The following is a 25,359-nucleotide window of genomic DNA, read 5'->3' as shown; positions in this document are numbered from 1 at the left end:
CTTTCCCACGTCGATATGATCCTCCGCCAACAATAATAACCTATGTGAATCAGCAGCAGGTAACCAGGTTTTTAATGTCATGCTTCAATTCTAACTAGAGAGCGACATGATGTAAATTGCAAAAGTTGACAAGTATGATTGCGAAACAAGACAAATGTCTGAAGTTGGAGATTGGAGGTCTCTTAATAAAGCTTGAATCATTCCTTATTTCAAAGAAGTTTGGAGATTATAGTGCTCACCCCAGGCAAAACATCCTCCCCAACTTTCTGCAAAATGTGTTCATCTCATGAAATAATAGCATATAACAGGTAGAACCCCACACAGACCTCATGGCGTTGAATCCAATGCCTGATATCATCAAAGTATTTCAACCCTAACTTTTGTGCATTCGTAAGTGTATCATCGTTCCTAAGATCATCTAATGCACGATGTCCTTTGTCATACAATTTCAGTGCTGTGGCTGGACCTATACCCCAGACTTCTCCAAATAAGGATATTGTTTGCACCTATAGTTGAATCAGCTTGAAGAAGATAAGGCAGTAAGATTGCTATCAACATATCGACAATATACATGGTGTTACTATATTAAATCTGATAGATATACAAATTAAATTTGTATTACAATTTTAATTTCATTTAAATTTAATTTGTATTACAATAAGAATCAAAAAAAAAAAAAAATTGTATTACAAACGCATCCGTGTGCATATATGCCAAAATTTAATAAATATGATGCAAAGGTATTTAAAAAAGGCTAAGTACTTCATACCTTTTCATCATTTTCAAAGTGTTCCAATTTCGATAACTTCCCAGTAGTGATTATCTCCTGAATCTGAACACAACAATTGTTTGTCACTTTGTTTATTACCTGACCCAAACAAATTGCTAGATAATTACATAGGAAATGGCACAAATGTCTTATTGAGGACCAAATTCAGATGTATGTATTAACAATGGAAGGTCATTCGTATATACTGAACAAAGCCAAATGTTAAAAAACTGTTAAAAGAAAGAAGTAAATAAGAAGCATAATTGAATATTAGAACCAAACTTTCTAAAAATGGAAACAATCATAGTTAACAGAAATTGTCAGACTATTATTAGACCAGTATCCAAACAACACATGCACTTTTATTCTGCAATAAATGACAAATGTTAAGCACGCACACACTAGAAAGAAAAAAATAATAATAACCAAACCAAACCACTCAATGGGGGTGAGAACCAAACCACTTAAGCATCTCATACCACTCAATGTGGGGCTTATGCACATCATAATAACCAAGTCCCTATCATAGCACTGCGCCTAAGTGCAAACATCTTGGTGGCTTCACTCTGCAATGCTTCATTCAGCCTTTTCTGGTGTAGCCCTTTGTGAGACATCAGAAACCAGCTCCGATACCCAGGCACTTAGGGAACCCCCACCCCACACTCACCCAATATTTCATAAATGCATGTGCTCCAAATCCGTCTACATTAATTTCCCTCCAACCTATTGTCTATAACTAAACACAATTAGACAGAACTAGATATTGAGAAAAGAGTGATTTTTTTTGTCAAAAGTCACTTTATTCAGAGGAGCCAGAAGAAAGTTTTGGATGAAAAATATTAAAAGCAAATAATCATCAACTGTAGGGATGTAGTCTTCTGTCAGCATAACTTAAACTGTCGACTTCCCTGCGACTGCTTGCTATGCTTGTTGATGAAAGTGGTCCATTTTCTCTTCTATCTTCATTACTTTCAAGGTTTACAATTTTCGTATCCTCATAAGATGATTTGATCTTATTATTTTGTAATTGATGAGGTTCGCTAGAAATTATCTCATCAGTTGGCTTAGGATCCAAAGACTTGTCGGGTTCATTGATACCTTCACCTTGAGGATCCAACTTTAGTACATACCGATCCTCTGAAAGTTTCTCCCCTGATTTCAAGCTGTCCTCCAGCCATTGATAAAGGAGAACTCTGCAAAAAGCATCATCGTGAATAAAAAAGAAAACACATAAAAGCACATTCTGACCATAAAAATAAAAAATTACTGTGTGCACTTTAAAGGTGATTGTTAACCAAAAGAAATTAATCACATAGAGATTTCAGTTTATACAAGTCAAAGTACAACATATAAAAGTCCTAAAATAAACGGCGCATAACATGATTACGTCATTCAAATACTATTAATCAGTTGTTATGATTAAGGATAATGCAGTGAGCTGGCAAGAGATGAATGCTGAAGGAAAAAGACAAAAGGAAGGTAATCAAGGACACATGGTATGTGATTCTTACATCATGGAGCCAAGGAGAGGCAAGAGAGAGAGAATGCCTAACAGAAAATATTCCTCTTGTCTGTACAAATAGAAGAATGAAGAAATGAAGAGGGAGCACAACTTGATACACGTCCTTTTCTCCTTCTTGTGAATAAATTTATCTTCCTTTCCGTTGCAATAATTAGTACTTTTCCATTCCAAAAAGCGATTGATTAATAATATTCAATCCAGAATTTCTTAGATTCTTCATTTGTATCAGTTCGTATTGTAATGAAAGGATCTTTGTGATTCATTATCTCTACAATTGCTTATCACTGTTACATCATCAGTTTCTAATTTGATGCTTTAAAGATATACACACACAACATCAAATTTTATGCAGTCAAAACGCCACACAATCAGAACAGTCGGACAATTGGAACCCGTAGATGTAGACGCATTTCATTTAAAGGTTGATTCGAGCTTTAAAAAATGGACCGTTTAATCTTCATCCAATGGCTCCGACTTGCTAACTGTGGGGAATGCATGGTTCGCCTTTCGCTTCTGATTCATTTGGGACCCTTTCCATTTTGTGGGTCCCACGTTTGATAAAGGGTTTTGGAGGTTATTTTGCTGTTGGGTTGGTTTTGGAGATTTCAGCTTTTTCAGTAATTCTACAATTTGCCTATCTCACTCTATGATTTTGGTGCTTCTGATCATTTAGTTGGTAATCCATCTCTTATTTATAACATATCACCTCCTAAAATATCTCACAATATTACCCTTGTTATTAATTCAAGCTTCACCTCTTGCATGTCTATCTTTGTGTTGGATTTCAAGTGTGAGTGGTTAAGTCTCACATCGCCCATGTAAATTGTAAAAATCCTTTTTTATGGGATAATGGCATTGTTAAGTCTGTGATGTAAATTTGAACCATACTGTATATCTGCCGGTTAACCTAGGATCACTTGGTTGAAAATTCACTCTTCAACTTTGATGACCTATAGGTTCGATACTCTGTCACACCGGAAACCATATTGTATATCTAATCCTAAACATTGTTATGTCATGTATAATTAGCAATTCTGTTACCTAATCCTAAACATGGTTATGCCATGCACAATTAACACCTGTGCAACCCATTTAAAATAACAAAACAAATCTGTGCAAACCATGATCAAAGTTTTTTTGCTTGACCTTTTTTAACAGAGATAGCTGATACGGTTTGTCTCTCATCCGATTGAGCACGTCTCATCAGAATATTCCATTTTTTCATACTAATACTAACAATACTAATGAATGAATGGCTAATCCCCTGAAAGCTGAAAGTATGAGTATCTTTGCATTTGAGGTATAGGGAAGAATGAAGTGGAATGAGCTAACATTTGATTGTTAGATTTTAAAAGAGGGGTGTTATCATATTTTATCACAATCAACTTCATTCTACTCTATATCATCAATTCAAAGTACATATCCTAAAAAACTATCAATGAAGTGCAAGCTAAACCAGTTGAAGGTGGCAGGTTTCTAAGGTCTAAAGATATATGCAAAGAGGGACATGTCTTTAGCAAAGTTACCACAGCTAGGTAGTCTTCAACTTCCCTTATCTTGAGCTTGCTTGTGTCACATAATACTCTGAAGTTGCTTTTGCAACTGTGCTCTTATTTGGTGATTAGATTCAATATTTCTACATACATTTTCCTTCTCAGCCAAGAGTCTCAACCTCCTCGCTTCAGCATCAGCTATCTCAGAATTACACGAGTTTCTTGTGTTGCTTTTAAGATCCATGAAAGAGGACCTCAGCTGAAAACCAGAAACAAAAAATCACTTTCAAACACTTAACAACCCACCAGATTGATCATAATCTAACATTGTTACTATTAATTTCATACAAATTGATAGCTAGGAATGCAGAACCATGATCAACAGAAGCAGATATATAGCATACCATAAACACACATGTTAATTTCTGTTTTACTTTAAAATTTTAATCATGACATATGCACATAAATATGCAGCTGCTATAAATAGTATATGAAGCACCGACACATACATGAGCATTGGATATGACACTGACACTCACACATATGTATTGATAATAGTTTAAGACAGTAGAAATGATTGTATGTAACCACAAGTGTGTCAGTGTCATGTTGGTGTTAGCATCAAGTCAAATAAGCTATGCGTATCAGACACTCGAACACACCTTCACTATAGAGTGTCGGTGCTACATACGTCGTTATATAGTATAAATTAAGCTTAATTTCTAGGTGCCTGAAAAACATAATTATTGTATGTTTAACTTAATTTTAAACGAAATGAAACAGAAAAATTGTATGAAGTTATTGATTTTCCGATTACCTCATTGACTGCATTCCTCAAACTCAGAACTTCAAATTCACATTTCACCACAAACTTCTCCGCCATTTCCTTGAATTCCTTCATTTCCATCTTCTTTACTTCAAAAAACCTATCTTTCATTTTGTGCAATTCTTCAATCTCCTCCACCTCATTCTGCAATGACCTCAATTCTTGCCAAAGAGAATCATATTTCGCTTCGAGGTTCTCAATTTGAGACTTAAGAGACAAAATATTGAAATTCTGCGATGCAATTTTTCGATCAAACAGCATGCACCGTTGTTCCATGGCTCCGATATTTGCAAGCTTTGAAGCTAGAATACGAGATTTGTGCGCTTGCAATTCTTTCTCAGCCTGAAAATTGATATGCGAATTTTAAAAATTGGATGCTGAAATCGGAATTGAAAGGAAGTGGAGATGAATTGAAGTGAACCTGAAGTAAGGAGATGCGTTGAATTCGAGTGCGGTCCATTTGTTCGAGTCGTTCATGGAATGCTGAAGAAAACGCCATTGTTGATGAACACAGTTGCAGAAGATTGTGATTCTTTTGAGGATGAATTGAATTTCACTCTTTCTGTTGCTGTAAACCGCGAAAGATGAAGACTCGATAGTTTATTTATTTATTTAAAAAAAATTGAAGATTCGATTATTTAATTTAATTTTTTTTTCTTTTCAAAATATAAAAAAGCTCCATTTGGGTTTAAGATTTTTCAAAAACCTTTTTTGATGTTTTACTTTTGTTTATTAGTAACTTTTTTTTCAAAATTATCTTGTTAAAATATTTTGGGTTAAATATGTTTTTGACCCTTATAAAATTGGGAACTTCTAAGTTTCGTCATTCCTTAATTTTAATAGGTTTTTTAGTCGTTGCAAAAAAAAATACTTCTAATTTTAGTCCCTGCTAAAACAAAGTTTGTTTAATTACCTTAAACTTTTAAATTTTTGAACAGTTTTTTTGAGACAAAAGTTTAGAATACTGTGAAAGCATTTACTAAAATTTAGAATTTTTTAACATGAAAGGAATTAAATATGAATTTTTTAAAACGACAAAAGTTAAAACAGAACTAACAAAATCTTGATGTAGAAATCAAATTTTGAGATATTCAGGGGCGGAGCCATGTTGGCTCTTGTGCAAGCAAGTACCCCCACTAATTTTGAGATTTTTTCATATACATCCTATATAATACTACATCATAGATTTCCAGCACCAAGATTTTTTCATATACATCCTATATAATACTACATCATAGATTTCCAGCACCAACACATACATATATACACGCAGTATTATAAATATGATGATAGAGTTATGATAATATATACACGCAGTATTATAAATATGATGATAGAGTTATGATAACTAGATTAGATATTATAAATAATACATGCACCTCTCCTGTATGTGTTTTCCTACTCTTTGTTTCTTTTATTTAGTTTCATTTTTCGAAAACATTACTTCTATAGTTATAGGGGCTGCTAATTTACACCCACCTAAAAACACTAAGGTGTAAATTAACAAGTTACACCACCTAAAAACACTAAGATGTAAGTTAGCAACCTACACCGACTTGATTATATACACCCATTTATATAAATTTTATCAAATTGTTTACACTCACCTCACTAATTTACATTGATCACTTTCATCATTCCAAATATTGTTTCCTTAAAAGTTTGTCTCCATTACATATTTTGTACCTTAAGCATGTCATTGTCTTTTTTGTTTCTTTTTTTAAGGATCTTCCTTACGATAGTTACAAAATTGCCCTTCTATTTAAAGTTAATTAGAACAGAAACAAAATGATGTTTTAGTAAAATATAAGTGGGTGTAACTTGTTAATTTACACCTTAGTGTATTTAAGTGGGTGTAAATTAGCAGTTCCCAATATTATCTAAAAAAAATATATACTCAATATATTTTTGTAACACTTATTTTATTCTATTTTTTTTTTAGAAATTTATATGTAAATATTGCCCCCATTACTTAAAATTTCTGGCTCCGCCTTCTGGGATATTGCATATTATATGTAGAGGTTGGAGTTCGAATCCCAAACACTCCACTTCTTACTTTTAGGGATCAGGATTCGAACTTCAGACACTTCACTTCTCCACGATTAAATTGCGTGAGCTCTAGCCGATGAACTACTTAAAAAAATATGTTTGATCTTTGGTCTAATAGTAATTTGCTTCTTAGCACGATTTTTTTTTTTTTTGGCATGTCCTCAACAGTCAACCTTGTTCAACACAAACAAAAATTCGAATTGATACCATTTGTACAAGCCCTCCCGCACGTGACCCTAAAACTCAGTTGGGTCTCTCACTTGAAACCTCACTTCCGCCGCGTGAATCTCTAAACCTCAGCCACCGCGTCGTGCAAGCCGTCACAGCACGCTATGTCAGATTCTATACTTTCCTCCATAAACCCTCCAAAAACCTTCCACACCAAAATTCCAATCATCACCAACCCCATTTCCACAACCACAATCACTTTCAAACCAACCAAATTCAAAATCCCAACCATGATTCACGCTTCAACGACGCCAAAACAAGGTGAAATTCAACCTTCTTTTGGAGATACTCTCATCAACAACACTCGCAAACAACAACTTCTTGGTCCCATCACTTCTTCCCTCTCTAATTGTCTCTCTGAAACCAACCTTCATTTCTCTCTTCCTCAACTCAAATCCAAAATTCGCGGCAAAGTAAGTACTTGTGAGAGAACTACTTATGAATGTTTATAAACTGTTCTCTAACATAGCTTATAAAAAGCGCTTATGTATGATAAGCGGCTATTCTATAAGCTGCAAATTAAGTTGTTTATCCAAACAGGGTTATATTTGATATTCATAAGTAGCTTAGTCAATGTAATGTTGGCAGGTTCGAGATATTTATGACAGCGGGGATTATCTTGTTTTAGTGACTACTGATCGTCAGAGTGCTTTCGATAGGGTTCTTGCTTCCATTCCTTTTAAAGGCCAGGTTTGTGATTCTTTTCATCGTCTTCTGTTTATTTACAGAGTTAAAGGGGCATGCATAGTGTAATTTAGTTTTACACCGACATTTAATAAAAACTCACTACTTTGCTAATTCGTGTAATCAATTTTAGATACACTTATAAGAGTGAGATGGTGTGGTAAAACAATGGACTCTCATCGGATGTTAGTGTAAAACTGGTTTACTTTGGCAGTGTATGTTGTTTAAACTCTTGTTAGGAAATGGTGATGATTCAAATTCTTTGCATGATTCACTGTGATGGAAAACCAGTTAGATAGTATTGGAAACTGTAGCAGTAACTGCTTGGTAGTGACACTCCCTCTATTCCTTTTATTTTTTTGTTTGTAGTTTACTGTTTTACCACACAGACCAAAAAGCATTTGATTGATGTATATTTGTATCAAAATATCCTTCATTTAATCATTAATCGTTTCACAAATTCTCGTATTCCAATGCTTAAAATATGACTACTCTAAGATCTACATTGTTTTAAAACAATGATAAAATATTAAAACGACCAAAAATTTTAAAGAGGGAGTAGCACACAGCAGATTTATGTATTGACAATTATTAGGGAAGTTAAGATTAGAAGGTAACTTATGCGGTTATTATCAGGGAACTCTGTACTGCATGTGTGTTGCTGTATTATCTGTAGGGGGGGGGGGGGGGGGGTAGTCTCTGAGACGATGATAAAATCCCAAATTGGAGAGGAAGTGGTGAGCTGGCAAGTTAGTTAGAGAGCGGAGGGGATATACACGTGAGAGGGAGTATAAGAGGTGTGTAGGAGGGAAAGAGGGATTTGTTCAGTATCAATCTATTGGCAGAGAGAGAAATGTCTCTTCTCTGAGGAGCTTATGCTCTGGGCTGCAAAAACCCAAATGGCTGAGCGATTGAATAATGTTGAGAAACGTTTGGGACGTGTAGAAGCAAATCTCAAAGGGTTTGCGTGCTGTGATCACTGAGGAGATTCAGCTTGCTTTGGTGAATCCATTAGAAGAACTCATGGTGCTGAAACACACTGGCTCGGTGGAGGATTATGTTGTAGAATTCCAATTTTACTCTTCCTAGTGTGAATGTTTATCGGAGTCGAGTCATGGCTTCAGATCGCATTACAAAATGGGACAAAACTCTTGGGCGCGTGACGGTAATGGGTCAAATGAAATTATGTTAAACTGCAATAGGAAGATTGTCATGCTAACAAATCTGAATAGAAAAATGGAAGTTACAACACTGATGTCTGCTTTTCAAATAGAGGTTGTAGCAATGGAGGATATCGTAAATCGTGTTGTCATGCTGTTGAGAAGCAGAAGAGTCAGCTTTTGATATTTTGTTTAAATTTGATAGATTGGATACATTAATTGAGACTTTGTGAACTACCTTGGCTGAGATGTATATGAAACATGGGCTGGTTTCTTACGCACAAGTGGTTGTTGTATGGAAGGCATTGAGAGGAATTTATGGGAATAATGAAGACTATGAGTTTGCTTTTGAAATGATATCCTTGTACTCATCGGTTGTGACCAGACAATGTGATCCAGGGAAGAACAATACTCTTATGGTGGTTACTGAATATGAACATGGCTGGAGAAATCTGCTTTCAATCTATGGATTGCTTCATTTGGTATATGGTATATGACAGAGGGAAAATTTGGTTCAAAAGCATTTGGGTGCTGCTTATGTTGGTATATGATAGATTGAATATGGTGGTTACTGAATATGAACATGGCTGGAGAAATCTGCTTTCAATCTATGGATTGCTTCATTTGGTATATGGTATATGACAGAGGGAAAATTTGGTTCAAAAGCATTTGGGTGCTGCTTATGTTGGTATATGATAGATTGAATATGGTGGTTACTGAATATGAACATGGCTGGAGAAATCCGCTTTCTGCTTTCAATCCATGGATTGCTTCATTTGGTATATTACAGAGGGAAAATTTGGTTCAAAAGCATTTGGTTGCTGCTTATGTTGGTATATGATAGAGGGAAGTTTTGGTCCTCAAGCATTTGGGTGCAAGTGCAATTGATGTCCAACCTGAGTGTCTTCAATGGCTTGAATCTTATACATTTCTCAAGCAAACTGAAGGGTCTCCTAGCAGAAAGAAGAGTAATAGAAACCATTTCCAACCTTGAGGACAAGGTTGTTTTTAAGGCGGTGACAATGATAAGGCCCGTGATGATAAAAACCCAAATTGGAGAGGAAATGGTGAGCTGGCAAGTTAGTTAGAGAGTGGAGGGGAAATACTCGCGAGAGGGAGTATAAGAGGTGTGTAGGAGGGAAAGAGGGATTCATTCAGTATCATTCTATTAGGAACCTTATGGTTTAGGTAGAGAGAGAAATGTCTCTTCTCTGAGGATCTTATGCTCTGGGCTGCAATTTGCAGATTGTACTCAATTTCATCATCAATCAATAATAACATTCATCCATTTATCAAACTTTTTATCACGGCTCTATCAGATGATAATTGTATTGTTTTATATTTAGTAGTTTGGTTTGCTTCAATTCTATTGTCTTAAATTTAAATTAGTGATCTGTTATTATTCAATCCCATTAATTTTTATTTACATTGGTCTTCTTTCAAAACCTGTGTGGAAAATCCCTTCTACCTGGTTGGTCGATGGTTACTATATATGCAACATTCAGTAACCTGATTGTTTTATCTTGAAATTGCAGGTTCTTAATGAGACAAGTCTGTGGTGGTTTGAGAGAACAAGCCACATAGTTTCTAATGCAGTTGTGTCGGCTCCAGATAAAAATGTGACAATAGCGAAGAAATGTTCAGTTTTCCCTGTTGAGTTTGTTGGTGAGTTCTTTGCCAATACAGAGAGTTGTTATTTGTCTCTATGATTAAAATTTGTTCTCAGCTTTTGTTTCTGAATTCCTATAGTTTTTAACATAATTTCACTTTTTAATGAAATATCATCTAAAATAAAATTGGAATTTGAAGAGGTAGTCAACAGTTTTTTTTGGATTGGGTGGGGATTAGAGCTTTCTTAAGGCATCTTTCAACTGAAGTACATTATCATAACGTAATTGAATTTCTTATTGGGAATGCAAATGCTAACGTCCGGGGATTGGTTAAAATAAAAAATGTTAATGTCTTTTAATATTGGTTGTAGATGACTAGTCCTTTTGTTCAAAATGATATCCTTGGATAATAAGATAATATATGGCGTGGATGTATGCTTGGCATATTTTTTTGTTTAATTATTTTGGAAGAGTATCCCTAAATATTGGTTTAGTGGTTAAATGCTTAAATAATCTTATGTAAAACAGTTGCAGTAACCATTCATAATTATCTGAATTTAATAAGATCTACATGTCGTCTTGTACCTTTTCTTCTGTAAAATACGTAAAGTCTGTGTAATCTATAATGAGATCACACACCTTGTATTTATAATGGCTTTACAATAAATACATTGAATGCTTATTTAGTAAGCACTAGCCTAGGAAGTTGAATACTCTAGGAGTTATACAATCAATCTAGGAAGTTGTACAATTAAAGGGATATCTAAAGATTCTTAACTTTAACATCTTCTTTGAAATTAAAAATCTTGTTATTTTAAAGTGTTGTGAAATATTTGAATTGTTTTAAAAGTGGATGTTTAGGACTCCAAAACCATCACCTTGACACATATTTTGCTTGTGTGTAGCTAGAGGATTTGTCACTGGAAGTACGGATACTTCTCTATGGACAGTGTACAATAAAGGCAATCGTAACTACTGTGGAAATGTCCTGCCTGATGGTGAGAATCGAGATTTCAAATTCTTTTGGAGTTATTAAAAAAAATTACAGCCCTGTGTAATAGGATATTATCATATGACAGGAATGGTTAAAAATCAAAAGTTGCCGAAAAATATACTCACTCCAACCACCAAAGCTGCAGATCACGACGTTCCAGTCACTCCAGATGAGGTATGATGCCTAGTTTTACTTTTCTACTTGTCATTGGGCTATGATTGAATTTAAGCTTCATATGCAATTGAAATGATCAAAAAGAAAATGTTGGATTTGGACAGAAAAGTAGACAATAGGAGAGTAGCGAACCATTTAGCTAGTTGATTTATCACATCTGAAAATTGATTGATAAATTTATAGGGATAAAGAACCATAGTAGTCAATAGCGGCGCTATAGCGGCGAATAGCGGCCGCGCGGTGCGGTGCGGTCCCGGTCCGCTATGCAATAAGCCATAGCGTAGCGTTATGAGATAGCGGCGCAATAGCGGCCGCAACACTGCATAGCGGTTTTGCAGTCTAGCACCGCTATTTCATTTTACGTGAAAATACAAGTTTGTCCTTGGTTTTTAAAAAAAAAACAAGGGTATTTTTGTCATTTTCGTTAAACCCTAATAACTTCAGTTTCTCTCTTCATTCTTTCATTCTTTACCGCCGCATCTTCTCATCTCAAAAACGCATCTCATCTTCTCACTGTTCATCTTCTCAAAACCGCATCAAACGGCAGATCTGTTCCTCTTCTCCTTACAGCCGCCGTTCCTCAGGTTTGCTCTCTTCTATAAATCTTCCTTTCTGTTTTGTTCATAAACATATCACAATATGTTTTGTTCTTCCTCTTTGTTTTGCCCTTCCTCTGTTTTGTTCATAAACATATCCTCTGTTTTGTTCTTCCTCTCTGTTTTCTCATGAATGATTGAAAAAAACACAAATGACTTCGGTTATCTGTGAGATCTCTATGATAAACTCTGCTCTCAGACGCAGGACACATTTAGTTCAATCTTTCTCTGTTGTTTTCCTCTACTGTTTTGTTCATCCTCTATTCTGCTCTCTGTTTCCTTATTTTTGTTGTTTTTGTGGACAACACAGTCATGGCGGCATCAGGTTCTGGTGTTCAATCAAACTCTGTGTCTGTTGACTCATGTGCTCAAAGACATAAGCGGACCGGTGATAATCTCGACATTGCTTGGCAATTTAATCACTGGAAGGATTTGAATGATAAGAAAAAGATTTACTGTGATTTCTGTGATAAGGTCAGCAATGGAGGAATTAGTAGAGCAAGAAGACACCAATTGGGAATTACGGGTGATGTAAAAGCATGTCGTAAAACACCAGCAGAGGTTAAGGCATTGTTGCAAGCTGATTTGGATGAGAAAAAAAAGAAATCAGAAGGTATTGCAGAGGTCCAAGCGCAAATAGATGATGATGTTCAAGAAGAAATTGAAGAAATAAGGAGAATTCGAACTGGAAAGAGGCCATCTGATTCCTCTTTGTCTGCTCCCAAAGCCAAGAAAGGTCCTTTGGATGTATTGTTTATGGGGGAAAAGACTACCAGTACCAGTACTAGGCAAACAAACATTAAAGATGCTGAAAAAGAAGCAAGGGCAAGAACCATACAATTTATTGCTCGATTCTTTTATACAAATGGAATTGCTTTTAATGTTGCACGGTCAAAACACTTCAAAGAAATGTTGGAAGCTGTTGGAGCTTATGGTCGTCATTTGAAACCACCAAGCTATTATGAAATTAGGGGACCACTACTTGAAATAGAGTTGGAAGAAACTAAGAAGATGTTGGTGCCTCATTTGGCCGCAAGGGTTAAATATGGATGCTCGATTATGTCCGATGGTTGGACAGACCGAAAAGGTAGAACCTTGATTAATTTTTTGGTGAATTCTACTGCTGGAACAATGTTTGTCAAAAGTATTGATGCTTCTGAAGAGTCAAAGACTGGAGAAATGGTGTATAAATTGATGAGTGATTTTGTTAATGAGATGGGTGAGCAAAATGTGGTGCAATTGATTACTGACAATGGAAGCAACTATGTTTATGCTGGCAAAAAGTTAATGCAGAACAAACCTCACATCTTTTGGACTCCATGTGCTGCACACTGCATAGACCTCATGTTGGAAGATATTGGTAAGATTCCTAGGATTAAAAAGGCTATACAAAAGGGGTGTTCTCTTGTAGGCTACATTTCTAACCACACATTTGCTTTGAGCCTAATGAGGAAGAAAACTAACAATGTTGAGTTGGTTAAACATGGAGTCACAAGGTTTGCTACCACATTTCTTACTTTGCAAAGGTTACACAAAATAAAATCCAAGCTTAGAGAGATGTTTTTATGTGAAGAATGGTTGAGTTCCAAGTGCAATAAGGAAGCTAAAGGTAGGCAGGCAGCAACATGTGCACTTCTGCCATCATTTTGGAATGATGTACTCCACACTCTTAAGTCCATGGCACCTCTTGTTGACGTGCTAAGAATGGTTGATAATGAGAAAAAACCTGCAATGGGTGAAATATATGCAGCCATGGATAACGCGAAGGAACAAATTGAAAAAAATTTCAATTTTAATGCAGGTCAGTATAAAGATGTGTTCAAAATCATTGATAAAAGATGGGAGTGCCAACTTCATCATCCATTGCATGCTACTGGTTACTACCTCAATCCTAAATACTTTTATAGCAAACCAGAAATTGAGAACGATCCCAAATTGCTGAGAGGTTTGCATAAATGCATTGAGACACTTTGTGAATGTAATGAAGTGGCAGACTTGGTTACAACTCAGTTGGGACAATTCAGGCGTGCTGGAGGATTATTTGGAGGAAAGGCAGCAGTAAGGCTACGGTCAAAACTGTCTCCAGGTAAATGGAAGTTAATTTCTTACAATTATATCACATAACTAGCAATTTTATTAAGAATTTAAGATCAAAACTGTGTATTTTTGCAGCTGAGTGGTGGATGAATTATGGAGCAGAAACTCCGGATTTGACACTAATGGCCATCAAAGTGCTGAGTTTGGTTTGTAGTGCTTCAGGATGTGAGCGCAACTGGTCTACTTTCGAGCATGTAAGCATTACACTAGCTTAAGTAACATTATTAGAGATTTAGAGTATCTTACAATCTTGGATATTAAACTAATTTTTAAATTTTACTATATAGATTCACTCCAAGAAGAGAAGTAAACTTGAGCATCAGAAGTTGCAAGAGTTGGTTTTCATTAAGTATAACCAAGCTTTGAAAGACCGATATGATTGTCTTGACAAGATTGACCCCGTGATGTTGTATGATTTTAATTATCATACTGAATGGTTAACAGGGGAGATGGGAGAGATGGGAGAGGATGGTGAACCTGTTGAAGAATTTGTTCATGAAAATGATGATCTAACTTGGGATCAAGTTGCCAATGCAAGTGGGGTTAATGAGCCTATTGTGAACACAAGGGCTAGTATTAGGGCAGAACGAGCAAAGGAACTTGCTGCAGCAGCAAGTTCAAATAGAGCATCAATTATACAAGAAGTATTTGTTGAAGATGTTGTAGGAATTGAAGAAGAAGATGATGATGATGATGATAATTGGTTGGAGGATGATCCGAATTATTATGGTGAAGAGGAGCTTTATGATGATGTTGATGAATGATGATGATCATCATTGATTCCAATGCTATGTTATGTTGGAATTATCAGTTCTTTTCTTTAGGATTTAATGTTTTGAATTTTGGTTAAGACTTTTGAATTTTGATATTATGTTGGAGACTTGAAAGCTTTCGTAATGTTTTGAATTTTGGTGGTTTGTAACTTTGAATGATTGAGTAAAACCTTTCATAAGATTTAGGTGGTTTGTTACTTTGTGTGATTTATAAATGTGTCATGAGATTTGAATGTTATATTTAATTTTATATTAGATATATGTTTGTTTATAATTTATAGTATTATTTATATAATTTGTCCAAAAAGTTATGAAATAGCGGTCATAGCGCTAGGCGCTATCCCGCTATAGCATTTTTGGGGTCGGCCGCTACGCGCCGCTATCCGCTATTAACTACTATGTAAAGAACCTTATCTATTAGTTTCCTGCTCCCCTTTTAAAAAACGGATCCTTGTGCTAAATCTTCAACGTCGTTTTCTTTCAGATTGATTTATTTTACAGTTTTATCATTTATACATTTGAAAATGTTATCTATGACCAGTGATGCTGGGCCTGGTCAGCAGAAATAATGAACAATATTATGATAATGGATTTACTTGTTAAAGTTATGCCTACCTCATAAGTTGCTAAAAAGTAGCATGACAAAAAAGTAAAAACCTATGATGATCCCATGACTATTATCATAAAATTCATGCAATATGCCTTCTTTTAGTTAGTGAGGCGTAGTACTGGTCTTCCAGAAATGGATAACTTTTCGCAACATTTTCTCTTCCAAATTTTAATTTCCTCTATGTTGCATTTTCTTGCAGATCATAGAAAAGGGACTGATGAGTCGAGCTGATTATACAGAAGCAAGTGAAAAAGCTTTAAGGTTGTTTGAATACGGACAGGTAATAAGCTTATTTGTATAGGTCATTTCAAAACCACATTTTGCTTGCTTTATTGTATGCTTGACTTTACAATTTGACTGGCTTTGCAGCAAGTGGCCTCGGACCACGGCCTTATATTGGTAGACACTAAATATGAATTTGGGAAGGCAAATGATGGATCAATATTGTTGATTGATGAGGTCAAATGCAATCTTTGATACACATTGGATTCTCACATGCACTCACATATTAACTTATTAAGTATATAAATGTGATAATGGTTCTATGTTCCTAACTACAGGTCCATACTCCTGATTCAAGTAGATATTGGATTGCCAATTCTTACTTGGACCGCTTTCAAAATGGTCTTGAGCCTGAAAATGTTGATAAGGTGTTTTATGCGTATCTTTGTTTTCTTCTTAGATTGAGTATTGCTGGTTTAGAGATTTAGTGGATACATTGGCTTCCATCTATTAATGTTATGCTTTTTTAGGAGTTCTTGAGGTTGTGGTTTAAAAGTCATTGCAACCCTTATGAAGACGAGGTAATTTACATTTTCTACCGCTAATGGATTATTGTGTAGCTTTTAAATATGCATCAAATCATATGAGTTGATTTTTCTTTAGGTCCTTCCTGATGCTCCCAAAGATCTTGTTTGTGAATTGGCTTGGCGGTATGTCTACTGGCCCTTGGCTCCTTTTACACTTCATACATATTTCGCTTTGAAACTTACTTATATAGTGAAATGTGCCGGAAAAGTGCATTTTTTTCCCTTTGGACTTGGTTAGTTATGCAGTAGTTATGTTCTGATTTTTCTTTCATAAGAACCTTCTAAATATTCTAATGCTTATTCATCAAATTTGCATCTGTTGTGCGTTTAGTTTGTATGTAAGTTTGGAATAGGAGAAGCAGTACATGTATATCTTCACTTCTTTTTTCAAAAAAATAGTTATAAGAAAATATTCATTTTGGACGGTATGGGATCCTTGAATGTTAATAGAGAAAAAATACAGTTACAATGTAACAGAAACATTAATCTCCTCTTTGTTTAGCTTTTATTGTACAAACATGCTTATGCTCATCATTTTCAAGCTTCCTAAGCTTTTCCATGTCAAAATATATTTGTAATGACTAAACAGTTAATGCCCTGCATAAGTACTAACTTTAAAATACTGGTTTCAATCATTTTTTTAAATGTTTCTGTTTTGTAACATTTTCAGTTGATAGGTTACTTCCTTGCGAATGATTTAGAAGATATTAGAAGTTGTGTTTAAAATGTTATGACATATTACAAGATGGAGGAATTATTCTCTATCTTATTCTGACACGTTATATTGTCACTTTAAAGCAATAAAATAAAAAAGTAATATTTTTCTCTACCGTGTGAAGAAAAATTCTGACCTTATATCTTGCTGGTTTGCATCAAATATACTATCAAATGGTGCATGAATGTTTCCACTAATTAGCATCTTCTCATACATAGTAATCAGCACAATTTTGGTATATCCTTTTATCATGGCATGTCTGTCCAGTTTATGCTTCTTTGCATAAATCTAAGTTCTGTGAAACAAGTTGTAGTTGATTTTTGAGTGCACAAGTCTTTGTCTTTATACATTTAAATGAGCATCACACTATTCTGGTGGACAGATACATTTTCTTATACGAGACTATAACAAAATCAAAGTTTGAGGTGCAGTCGACCGAGGTAATCCACAAACCAGTCTTTTTAATGTACATTATCTGATCCGATGCAGATAAATAATACTAATAGAACTGTATTTCTTCATGCAGGAGCCAATACACGACCGAATTTCACGGAACGTTGCAACTGCATTATCATCCTTAAAGTAGCCCTGGAATATAGCTCTGTATTTTTAAGGGCTCCATACAAAACTCTATTAAAAACATTAACGGGAAAAGATCTGAAAATAAGTTTTTATTTTTCTAAAGCATATAACTTAAAAAGGAAGCCCCTTTGTGAAAAGAACAAAAGATTGTTTTTGAAAGCAGGACTAAACGAACGAGTCTGATCTTGTATTATCCTCACGAGTCATGCCAGCACGTGGATGCCATTTTATGTAACCCTATAATCAATTTAGTGTAACAAAAGAACATGTCTGAAGCTATAGTTTGTCGAAACAGTAGTTCCATTGTTGGATAATAACTTAATAAGGGTACCCTTATGCACTTGTTGCATTGCATGTAAGGTTGATTTATCATGTCATGATATGAATGTATGTCATTTTGTTTTGAAAGCAACAGGTGGATTAATAGCAAGTAAATTAAAATTGAACTCAATATTGAACCGAAATAGCTACTAGTTAAAAGCTTCTGGGTTGAACTGGAATAAGACCGGCAATACTTAAATATAATTGTTTTATTTTTGAATGTATCACCTATTATATTCTTGAACCGTATAGATAAAAGACATTATTTTTTTTGTTAGAAATAAAATACATTATTTATGAAAAGTAAAATAGTAGTATTAACAACAAATTATTTGATTTTGAAAAATGAAAACAAAGTCGTTCAAAATTACCTTATGGAATACTCCCTAGCTGCAAAATACCATATTCGTGTTTTTATCTTCCTTTGATTATGTCATATAGTTAAGGGGCAATGTGTGCATATGAGACTATGAGTATCCGATCTTGATTGTACATTGGTTAATAGGGTAGCCTATTCAGTTATTCACTGAGTAACGAGGCTTCACCATAAATTCGTAATTAGAACTAAAAGCAATTCAAAACTAGAATGGTAAAGGCTAGACATTTAGTCATAAAAGATTTGTGAAGACTGAAGGAGTTTAGTGCAAAACTCAGTAACTAAAGGATTGAAGTGCAAAGATAATGGATGCAAACTTTGAAATAAAAATTTTTTGTTGTTACAAATATTAACGACAATTATACAAATTTTCATCATTTTATGACATGATGACCAGGCGTTTCCATCCTATTATGTGAAAATTACCTCAAGTAAGATCACTTCCATTAATTGAGAGGGAGACTGAAATAGAAAAAACGGGGAGTTGGAAAGTGCTTTTTTTGGGTAAACTCAACTATCACACTCATCTGGGGTAACTGGAGGGATTCATCATGTTATTACTTGTGTGGCTATTAATAGTAATTAATGCGCGATCTAAACATATTGATTTTTCAATTAATTCAGCTATGAAGCCCTCCTTTTTTTATGCATGTCACTAGTGGTCACCAGATTTTCAACTATATTACGGCTTAACTGCATAATTCCACACCCCTAAAGTATCCAATATTTTTTCTTATATAGTTAGTTTCTCATTATAACATCTACTCCTCTGTTTTTAATTATAAGTTATAAGCAAATTTTGACTTTTAGATTCATTCAATTAATGATGTAAATGAATCTAAAAGTCAAAATTTGCTTATAATTAAAAACAGAGGGGGTAATTGGGATTAATATTGTACTCTTCTAATGTATAATGCTATTTAAAGCTTTTGATTAAATTAGAGCGCCATGTCACCTATGTTATGCATTTGTTTGACTTTTTTGTGTTAAAAATAAGCAATGATGTTTACCAATTTATGGAAAATTTGAGTACAAAGTTTACTCAAGTCGTGTTTCAGTTGATCGTTGTTTGTGTTAGATTGACATTTGTGGTCCTTACTCTTTAACAAGAGAAAGTGTTTGTTCACTTTCAAAAAATGTATGCTTTAAAAAAAGTCAATCCTACTTGATGCGATAAAATTTGAATGTTGTTTTTGAGAGAGAACATAGTGTTATGTTTTACAAATATTGAAGAAAATTTCATGTGAAATAACTACACTTATTTTTTTTGAGGGAAAATAACTACACTTATAATGTTTCTAATTCAGTTAAGAATTTTCTCTTTTTTTTTTTTTAAGAAGAAGAAGAAGAAGAAAGAAGAACGAATTTTCTTATTTGTATGTTTTTTCTTTTTTTTTTTTTTGGACCGAATTTGTATGTTTTTTTCTAAATTTATATGTACTGTTGTAATTATTATGCAATAAATTAGTATGTTCAACCATATTTTATTCTACAAATGGATTTGGGAAATAATTATATCATGATATTTTTGAAATTTACCAAGTCTTACAGTATAGATACTTCGAGTACATATTGTGGAACCGTATTATTTTCTGCTTAAAACTAGAAGTATTAATTAATGTAATTTTCATTTGTTAGGATTTTACAAAATTTTCCCCACATCTTGAAATACACATTGATGCTTAGAATGTGCTTCGTTGAAATTTCATGGTGTAGGAGGTTGTTGGAAACAATGCATTTAACCTTTTTCCCCCTCCCTTTTTTATTAATGTTTTTGCATGCTTTGAAGGGGGTGGCACTTTGGTGACATAATGTCACCGTGACATTAAATTTGGACCACACAACACACACCTTTGTGTGGCCCAGATTTAATGTCACGGTGACATTATGTCACCAAAGTATTATCCCTTTGAAGATACTTATCAATGAAAATTGTTGTTCACACATTAGAGAAGGCTGGGACACACATGTAAAATACGCTTTTGCCCCCTCGGCAGTTAACTGCCGAGGAATTTGAAATCCGGCTGCAGTTAACTGCCGAGGAATTCCTCGGTAGTTAACTGCCGAGGAAAGCATTTATGCAGACAGCAGGTTCTGCATTAATGCTAAGCATTTCCAAGCCATTTTTCGGCCAGTTTTTACCTGTAATTTTACCAGAGCATTTCCATATGCAATTCAAATTATACAACAATGAAACTCGGTCATAAACAAGAAAAATACAATATCTTTTACATATGTCCATAATTAAATCAAACCGACATTTGGTTCAAACCACACAAAAGTTTGAAATTCATCAAAACGGAACATAGTGTCCATAATCAAACAACACATTACAAGTCATTACACATCATTACACATCATTAAATTAAATCCCCACTTACATTCATTACAATTGCATATGGAACGAACATATATATATAATACATTATTTTCCACCATATTCCTAAACATAAATCCGACGTCGCTATCGTCTTTAATAAGCCAAGGCATATAGCTTGCCGTTTTCCATGTGAATTCATCTCTATCTTCTCCTAGGTCTATCATTGGCATTAGAGCAGACAAGTGACGTGTATATTGATTTTCACCAAGATGCTCAAAATAAGTGTTAAGTTGTGTCTTCAAATCATCAATAGAGTCCGTCGGTGTTATCATAACCTTAACCGTCTTTTTAAACGCGCAATACCTAACACGCCCTTCAATTCTTGCAACCTCTGACATGTTTCACTTGACAAAAGCTTTAACAAAATAATCATAGATTAGAACAAAATTAAATGGAATGTAATAACGAATAAATCAAATGAGCAAACATTAATAAGCTATAAATAAGTATTGCACTAGTTTCAAGTCAATAAAAGTCATGTTATCATATATATCAATATAAATTACATAATGTTACTTATATATTGGCCACAAAAAATTGGCATTACAATTTTGACCCCAAAATATACGTCGGTGTAATTTCTACCAAAAAAAAAGGACTAACACCGACAAAAAAATCCCTTGTTAATTGCCAAGTGATTGGAGAAGATCAAGTGACATAAAATCTTCCTCATCTTCCGCAATAACTTCAAATTGTTGCTTTGGTTTTTCGGGAGTGTCCAACAAAATAGGCGCCGCTTTGTTTGATTCCTTTTGTGGTTTTGGCGGTTTGTTTCCACTTTCGATAGCCATGAGCTTTCGGAACAACTCATGTTGATCCAAATACTCATCTTCCCAAGTCACCGCATCTTGTTTCTTGTGATTGTGCCACTCCGTAGATGATGGAGGTAGTGGACAACCATTCCTCAAGTAAATAAGCACAAAGTGATTAGGAATTACCCCAAGGCACATGATGGGAGTTTTTTGCTTGCCCGGCGGTGGTGGCCCTCTTAGTGGGAAAAAAGATTCTGAGTTACCAACTTCAAGATTTGTCAACACAACCACACACCTTTTGTAATAATTGGCAACAATGTGCCCCATGTCCGGAAAAGTCAACCACTTATCAACAAGATGTGCACAACTTTTTGTATTTGCGGGAGGATGTAAGCCATTTAAAATGTAGTTATAACGATCCTCACCCGCAAATACTTCAACATAATCATCTCTATGATCTTTCAATTCTTGAATAAGATGTGTACGAATCATGAGATGATTTTGTTCGGTTAAGCCCATGAACTCGGCTATAGCCCGGAATCCACAATGTCCATCGCCAATAACATCCACCACTTTTTCAATAAATGGAAGCATGAAGCGTGGCATATAATCAATAGGCCTCAAAACCGGGATAGCCTTAGGCTTTGGATACCGAGAAGGTGGTGGAAGTGGGGAAATTGGTGCTTTACCAAGACGAGCACCTTTTTTCCTTTTATATGATGATGTTGTTGGTGATGGTGACGGTTGACTATCCGGATTTTGGGAATCAACAACCTCCCAAGAAGAAGGGATCCGGCTAGTGGATGTAATTCTTCCTTTAGACCTCGCAATGTCCACTTTTTTCTTGGCTCCCTTGGTTGTTGCTTTTTGTGGTGGTGGAGACATCATGGTGGTTTCAGGAAATGCCAATTGCCGCAAAGCCTCCTTGACTTCAAGCTTCATTTGGAAAGGGAGTTTCTTGAGACGTTCTACAATACCCTTCAACTCATCATCCACCGAAAAAGCAAGTTCATTACTTTCTTCTCCCATGCGTAACCTTTGCCAATGGTGGTGTATCTCATCCAATAAAATTGGCTTTTCTTCAAGGAGTTTAGTTGCAATTTCGCATGCACATGGTAAGCCATAAGATGTCCTTTGAACACAACCACAAATTTCCTTGTTCATGCACAACGTTTCCCTACAACATGACTCTTCCATAGCAATGTTGTCCAAAGTATATCTAGACACATGACCACCTAAGCCGGAGTACAAAGTGACATCTTTGAATCTATGTTCCAACACGGTAACGCTCTGACCAAAGGCTGTTTGTATCGCAGTGTGTTGAAGCAACAACATGTTATGTATTTTCTCCCAACAAGTACCCAAATCACCCACACTATTGTCTAAATATTTCTTCACCAAAGCATGAGCCGATTCTACCCTATTGGTGGATCTACAACCAAGATGCAACACACGGTCTGTCCATACCCTCACTATTTTCTCCTTCACTTCATTCAAGGTGGTCATGGCATAGGCTAGGAAAGGTGGGAAATCACTACAAGCATCTTGGAACTCCACTAATGCATTTGCATATAACTCTTGAGTGGACGATTCAACCATATCTTTCCATGCCCTCATGATCTTCTTGACAACATCGCGATTACTCACCTCTTTCCCATCCTTTTTTCCCATAGGATATTTACAATCTAAGACGCACCTTTGTTTAACATTTGCTTGCACATGAAAGTAACAATTCATACCATAACTTTCCGGGAAAACAATTCCAACCGCTTTCATCAAAGACCCATCTCTGTCGGTAACAATCACCTTAGGCATATTCATCTTTGAAGTAAGAAGTTTACGCAACATTTTTAAAACCCAAACAAAGTTTTCCTCTTTCTCATGCATCAAGAATCCAAACCCAACCGAATATGTCAAATCGGTCGATGTTACCCCAACTACCTCAAACATTGGCATCTTATACAAGTTGGTTTTGTAGGTGGAGTCCATAACCAAAACCGTTGGAAAATTGTTAAACAACTTAACGGATGTTGGATGAGCCCAAAAGATATCTTCGATTGTATTACTTTCACCATGTGTTCTTGAGTAATAAGTATAGTTGTGCTCCTCCAACTTCGAGATTAGATATTGCAACGGCTTCTTGTCACCTCTATTTGCCTTCCATATTTTTTGACGTTCATTGTACACTTGCTTCACATTTGTCATGCAATGTGGTCTTTTGTTCTTCAAGTGTATCAAAATATTTCTTGGAAGCACCTTGCTCTTGGTCAAGTCATGTACAATCTTCTTGTCATCCTCCTTTAATCTACCGGCAAGAATGTGTCCTTCTAAAGCCGGCTCCATCGCATGGTTGTGAACTCCATTAAGAATGTTCAATCCCCATTCCTTTGTTTGCGTACTTTGATATCCACTAATCATGAACAAGCACCCGCATTTTCTTGAGCCCGTTGTCGCATGCTTCGGTTTTTTTTTAGGCACTTTGTGAGCTCCACTCCTTTCACACACTAGGCGCAATATTGGATGGATCAAGCTTGATCTTTGTGTAACAATTGTAAATCCCGCCTTGTTTGCTTGACAACGTACCCACCCAAGCAATTCTTCTCTATCTTGAAACTTAATGTCGTCAGAAAAAAACCTAGCCGTGTCAACTTCGTGGGCTTGAAGTGGGACGACACCGGGGCTAACATATTTAGAAGCTTCAACATGGACGGAAGCTCCATCAATGTTTGGTTTGACTTCAACCTTAGGCGGTTTGACATCTCCGGAAATTTGGACAAAATTACGTTTTGTCTCTCCCGAAACATCTTCCGCGTTCTCGGTCATTACTATAATTAAACAACACAAAAATATAAATTAACAACTTACTAATGCATAAACATCAATGTCATAATGAACCAAAACAAAAAAAACAAAAAAAAAAAATTGAAAAAATGGCAGTAGCTGCCATTTTTTCGTCCTGAAAATTTTTCCCAAGAGTTCCTCGGTAGTTAACTACCGAGGTTTTCCTCGGCAGTAAGGTACCGAGGATTTCCTCGGCAGTAAACTGCCGATATTCCCCATGACAGTGTTACGTAGCTGACGTTGTAAAACTACCCTGACATATCCAAAAAATAAACCGAATAAAATGCACAATACCTGTTTTTTTACGTCAAAAGTGTGTTGAATCATCCTATGCTTGATGCTTGAATCATTTTGGAGCAAGATTTGATGAAATTTTTTTTAGAATTTTGGGGTGGATTGGAGTGGTATGAAGGTGATGAGAAAATAGTGTGTAGGGGGAGCAGGTTTCCTGTTTCATCTGAAGAAACATAATCCTCGGCAGTTAACTACCGAGGAATTCCTCGGCAGTTAACTGCAGCCGGATTTCAAATTCCTCGGCAGTTAACTGCCGAGGGGGCAAAAAGGTCATTTACATGTGTGTCCCAGCCATATGGTATGTGTCAACAGCAAATTTCCTTATCAATTGCTTAATACTGTACTTGTTTAAGTATATACTACTACTCTTTATAATTTTTTTATTCCTTACAATGTCATTGTCATCTATAACTATTTTCCTTTTGTGCTAAAAATAATCAATTAATTTTGATGTTAACATACTCTTGCAAACACTTGTGTGTGAATTGTGTATAAGAATTTGTTTATCAATGTGGAATAAATCGCATGAATATCAAAATTTCAATTCTTTCAATAGGTAATGTTATGTCTATCGGATCTGGCGTAGTTGTGATGATTCACCACCGAATTGTGATAGTTGTGTTGTGACAAATAGAGAAACAAATCAAATTGGGAAGTTAACAAATTTATTTTAGTATACCATCTTTTGAATAATAAAGAAGACA

The 25,359-nt window shown here is 35.3% G+C and overlaps 3 protein-coding genes, 1 long non-coding RNA gene and 1 pseudogene across 4 annotated transcripts; 2 read left to right on the top strand and 3 right to left on the bottom strand.

Annotated features, from left to right (window-relative positions):
• Positions 1-1,430: 1,430 nt before the first annotated feature.
• Positions 1,431-5,218, bottom strand: LOC146922788 (uncharacterized). Its single transcript, XM_085715574.1, has 3 exons — positions 5,032-5,218; positions 4,602-4,952; positions 1,431-4,043 (listed from the first exon to the last, which is right to left on the bottom strand). The coding sequence occupies exons 1-3, from the start codon at positions 5,107-5,109 to the stop codon at positions 3,864-3,866; spliced, it is 609 nt and encodes a 202-aa protein (XP_085571700.1). The 5' UTR covers positions 5,110-5,218; the 3' UTR covers positions 1,431-3,863.
• A 1,686-nt stretch (positions 5,219-6,904) lies between these two features.
• PUR7 (purin 7) lies at positions 6,905-18,103 on the top strand. Its single transcript, XM_085715573.1, has 12 exons — positions 6,905-7,300; positions 7,476-7,577; positions 10,267-10,396; positions 11,247-11,339; positions 11,421-11,509; positions 15,785-15,865; positions 15,955-16,044; positions 16,146-16,235; positions 16,338-16,388; positions 16,471-16,517; positions 17,492-17,549; positions 17,636-18,103. Exons 1-12 carry the CDS (start codon positions 6,992-6,994, stop codon positions 17,693-17,695), a joined length of 1,200 nt encoding a protein of 399 aa, XP_085571699.1. The 5' UTR covers positions 6,905-6,991; the 3' UTR covers positions 17,696-18,103.
• On the top strand, positions 11,962-15,234 carry LOC146922787 (uncharacterized). The gene is made up of 4 exons (XM_085715572.1): positions 11,962-12,093; positions 12,416-14,191; positions 14,278-14,396; positions 14,490-15,234. Exons 2-4 carry the CDS (start codon positions 12,418-12,420, stop codon positions 14,964-14,966), a joined length of 2,370 nt encoding a protein of 789 aa, XP_085571698.1. The 5' UTR covers positions 11,962-12,093; positions 12,416-12,417; the 3' UTR covers positions 14,967-15,234.
• A 2,420-nt stretch (positions 18,104-20,523) lies between the features above and the next one.
• LOC146922784 (uncharacterized) lies at positions 20,524-24,980 on the bottom strand. The gene is made up of 2 exons (XR_015012578.1): positions 24,656-24,980; positions 20,524-21,123 (listed from the first exon to the last, which is right to left on the bottom strand). It is a non-coding gene; the product is annotated as an uncharacterized LOC146922784 (long non-coding RNA).
• Positions 21,177-24,121, bottom strand: LOC146922785 (PKS-NRPS hybrid synthetase cheA-like; annotated as a pseudogene).
• Positions 24,981-25,359: the final 379 nt, after the last annotated feature.

The sequence above is a fragment of the Medicago sativa genome, chromosome 5 (genome assembly GCF_051527215.1).
Source record: "Medicago sativa cultivar Bolivia chromosome 5, Bolivia_mono, whole genome shotgun sequence".
Taxonomy (NCBI): domain Eukaryota; kingdom Viridiplantae; phylum Streptophyta; class Magnoliopsida; order Fabales; family Fabaceae; genus Medicago; species Medicago sativa.
Note: the sequence above shows the minus strand (reverse complement) of the source record. Positions and strands in the feature narration are given on the sequence as shown.

Coding starts and splice junctions, on each gene's coding strand:
- LOC146922788 (XM_085715574.1), bottom strand. CDS start 5,109: ATGGCGTTTTCTTCAGCATTCCATGAACGACTCGAACAAATGGACCGC. Junction 4,953..5,031: donor AACGCATCTCCTTACTTCAG/GTTCACTTCAAT, acceptor ATCAATTTTCAG/GCTGAGAAAGAATTGCAAGC. Junction 4,044..4,601: donor TGAGGAATGCAGTCAATGAG/GTAATCGGAAAA, acceptor TCTGGTTTTCAG/CTGAGGTCCTCTTTCATGGA.
- PUR7 (XM_085715573.1), top strand. CDS start 6,992: ATGTCAGATTCTATACTTTCCTCCATAAACCCTCCAAAAACCTTCCAC. Junction 7,578..10,266: donor CCATTCCTTTTAAAGGCCAG/GTTTGTGATTCT, acceptor TTGAAATTGCAG/GTTCTTAATGAGACAAGTCT. Junction 16,045..16,145: donor CAATATTGTTGATTGATGAG/GTCAAATGCAAT, acceptor TCCTAACTACAG/GTCCATACTCCTGATTCAAG.
- LOC146922787 (XM_085715572.1), top strand. CDS start 12,418: ATGGCGGCATCAGGTTCTGGTGTTCAATCAAACTCTGTGTCTGTTGAC. Junction 14,192..14,277: donor ACGGTCAAAACTGTCTCCAG/GTAAATGGAAGT, acceptor GTATTTTTGCAG/CTGAGTGGTGGATGAATTAT. Junction 14,397..14,489: donor ACTGGTCTACTTTCGAGCAT/GTAAGCATTACA, acceptor TTTACTATATAG/ATTCACTCCAAGAAGAGAAG.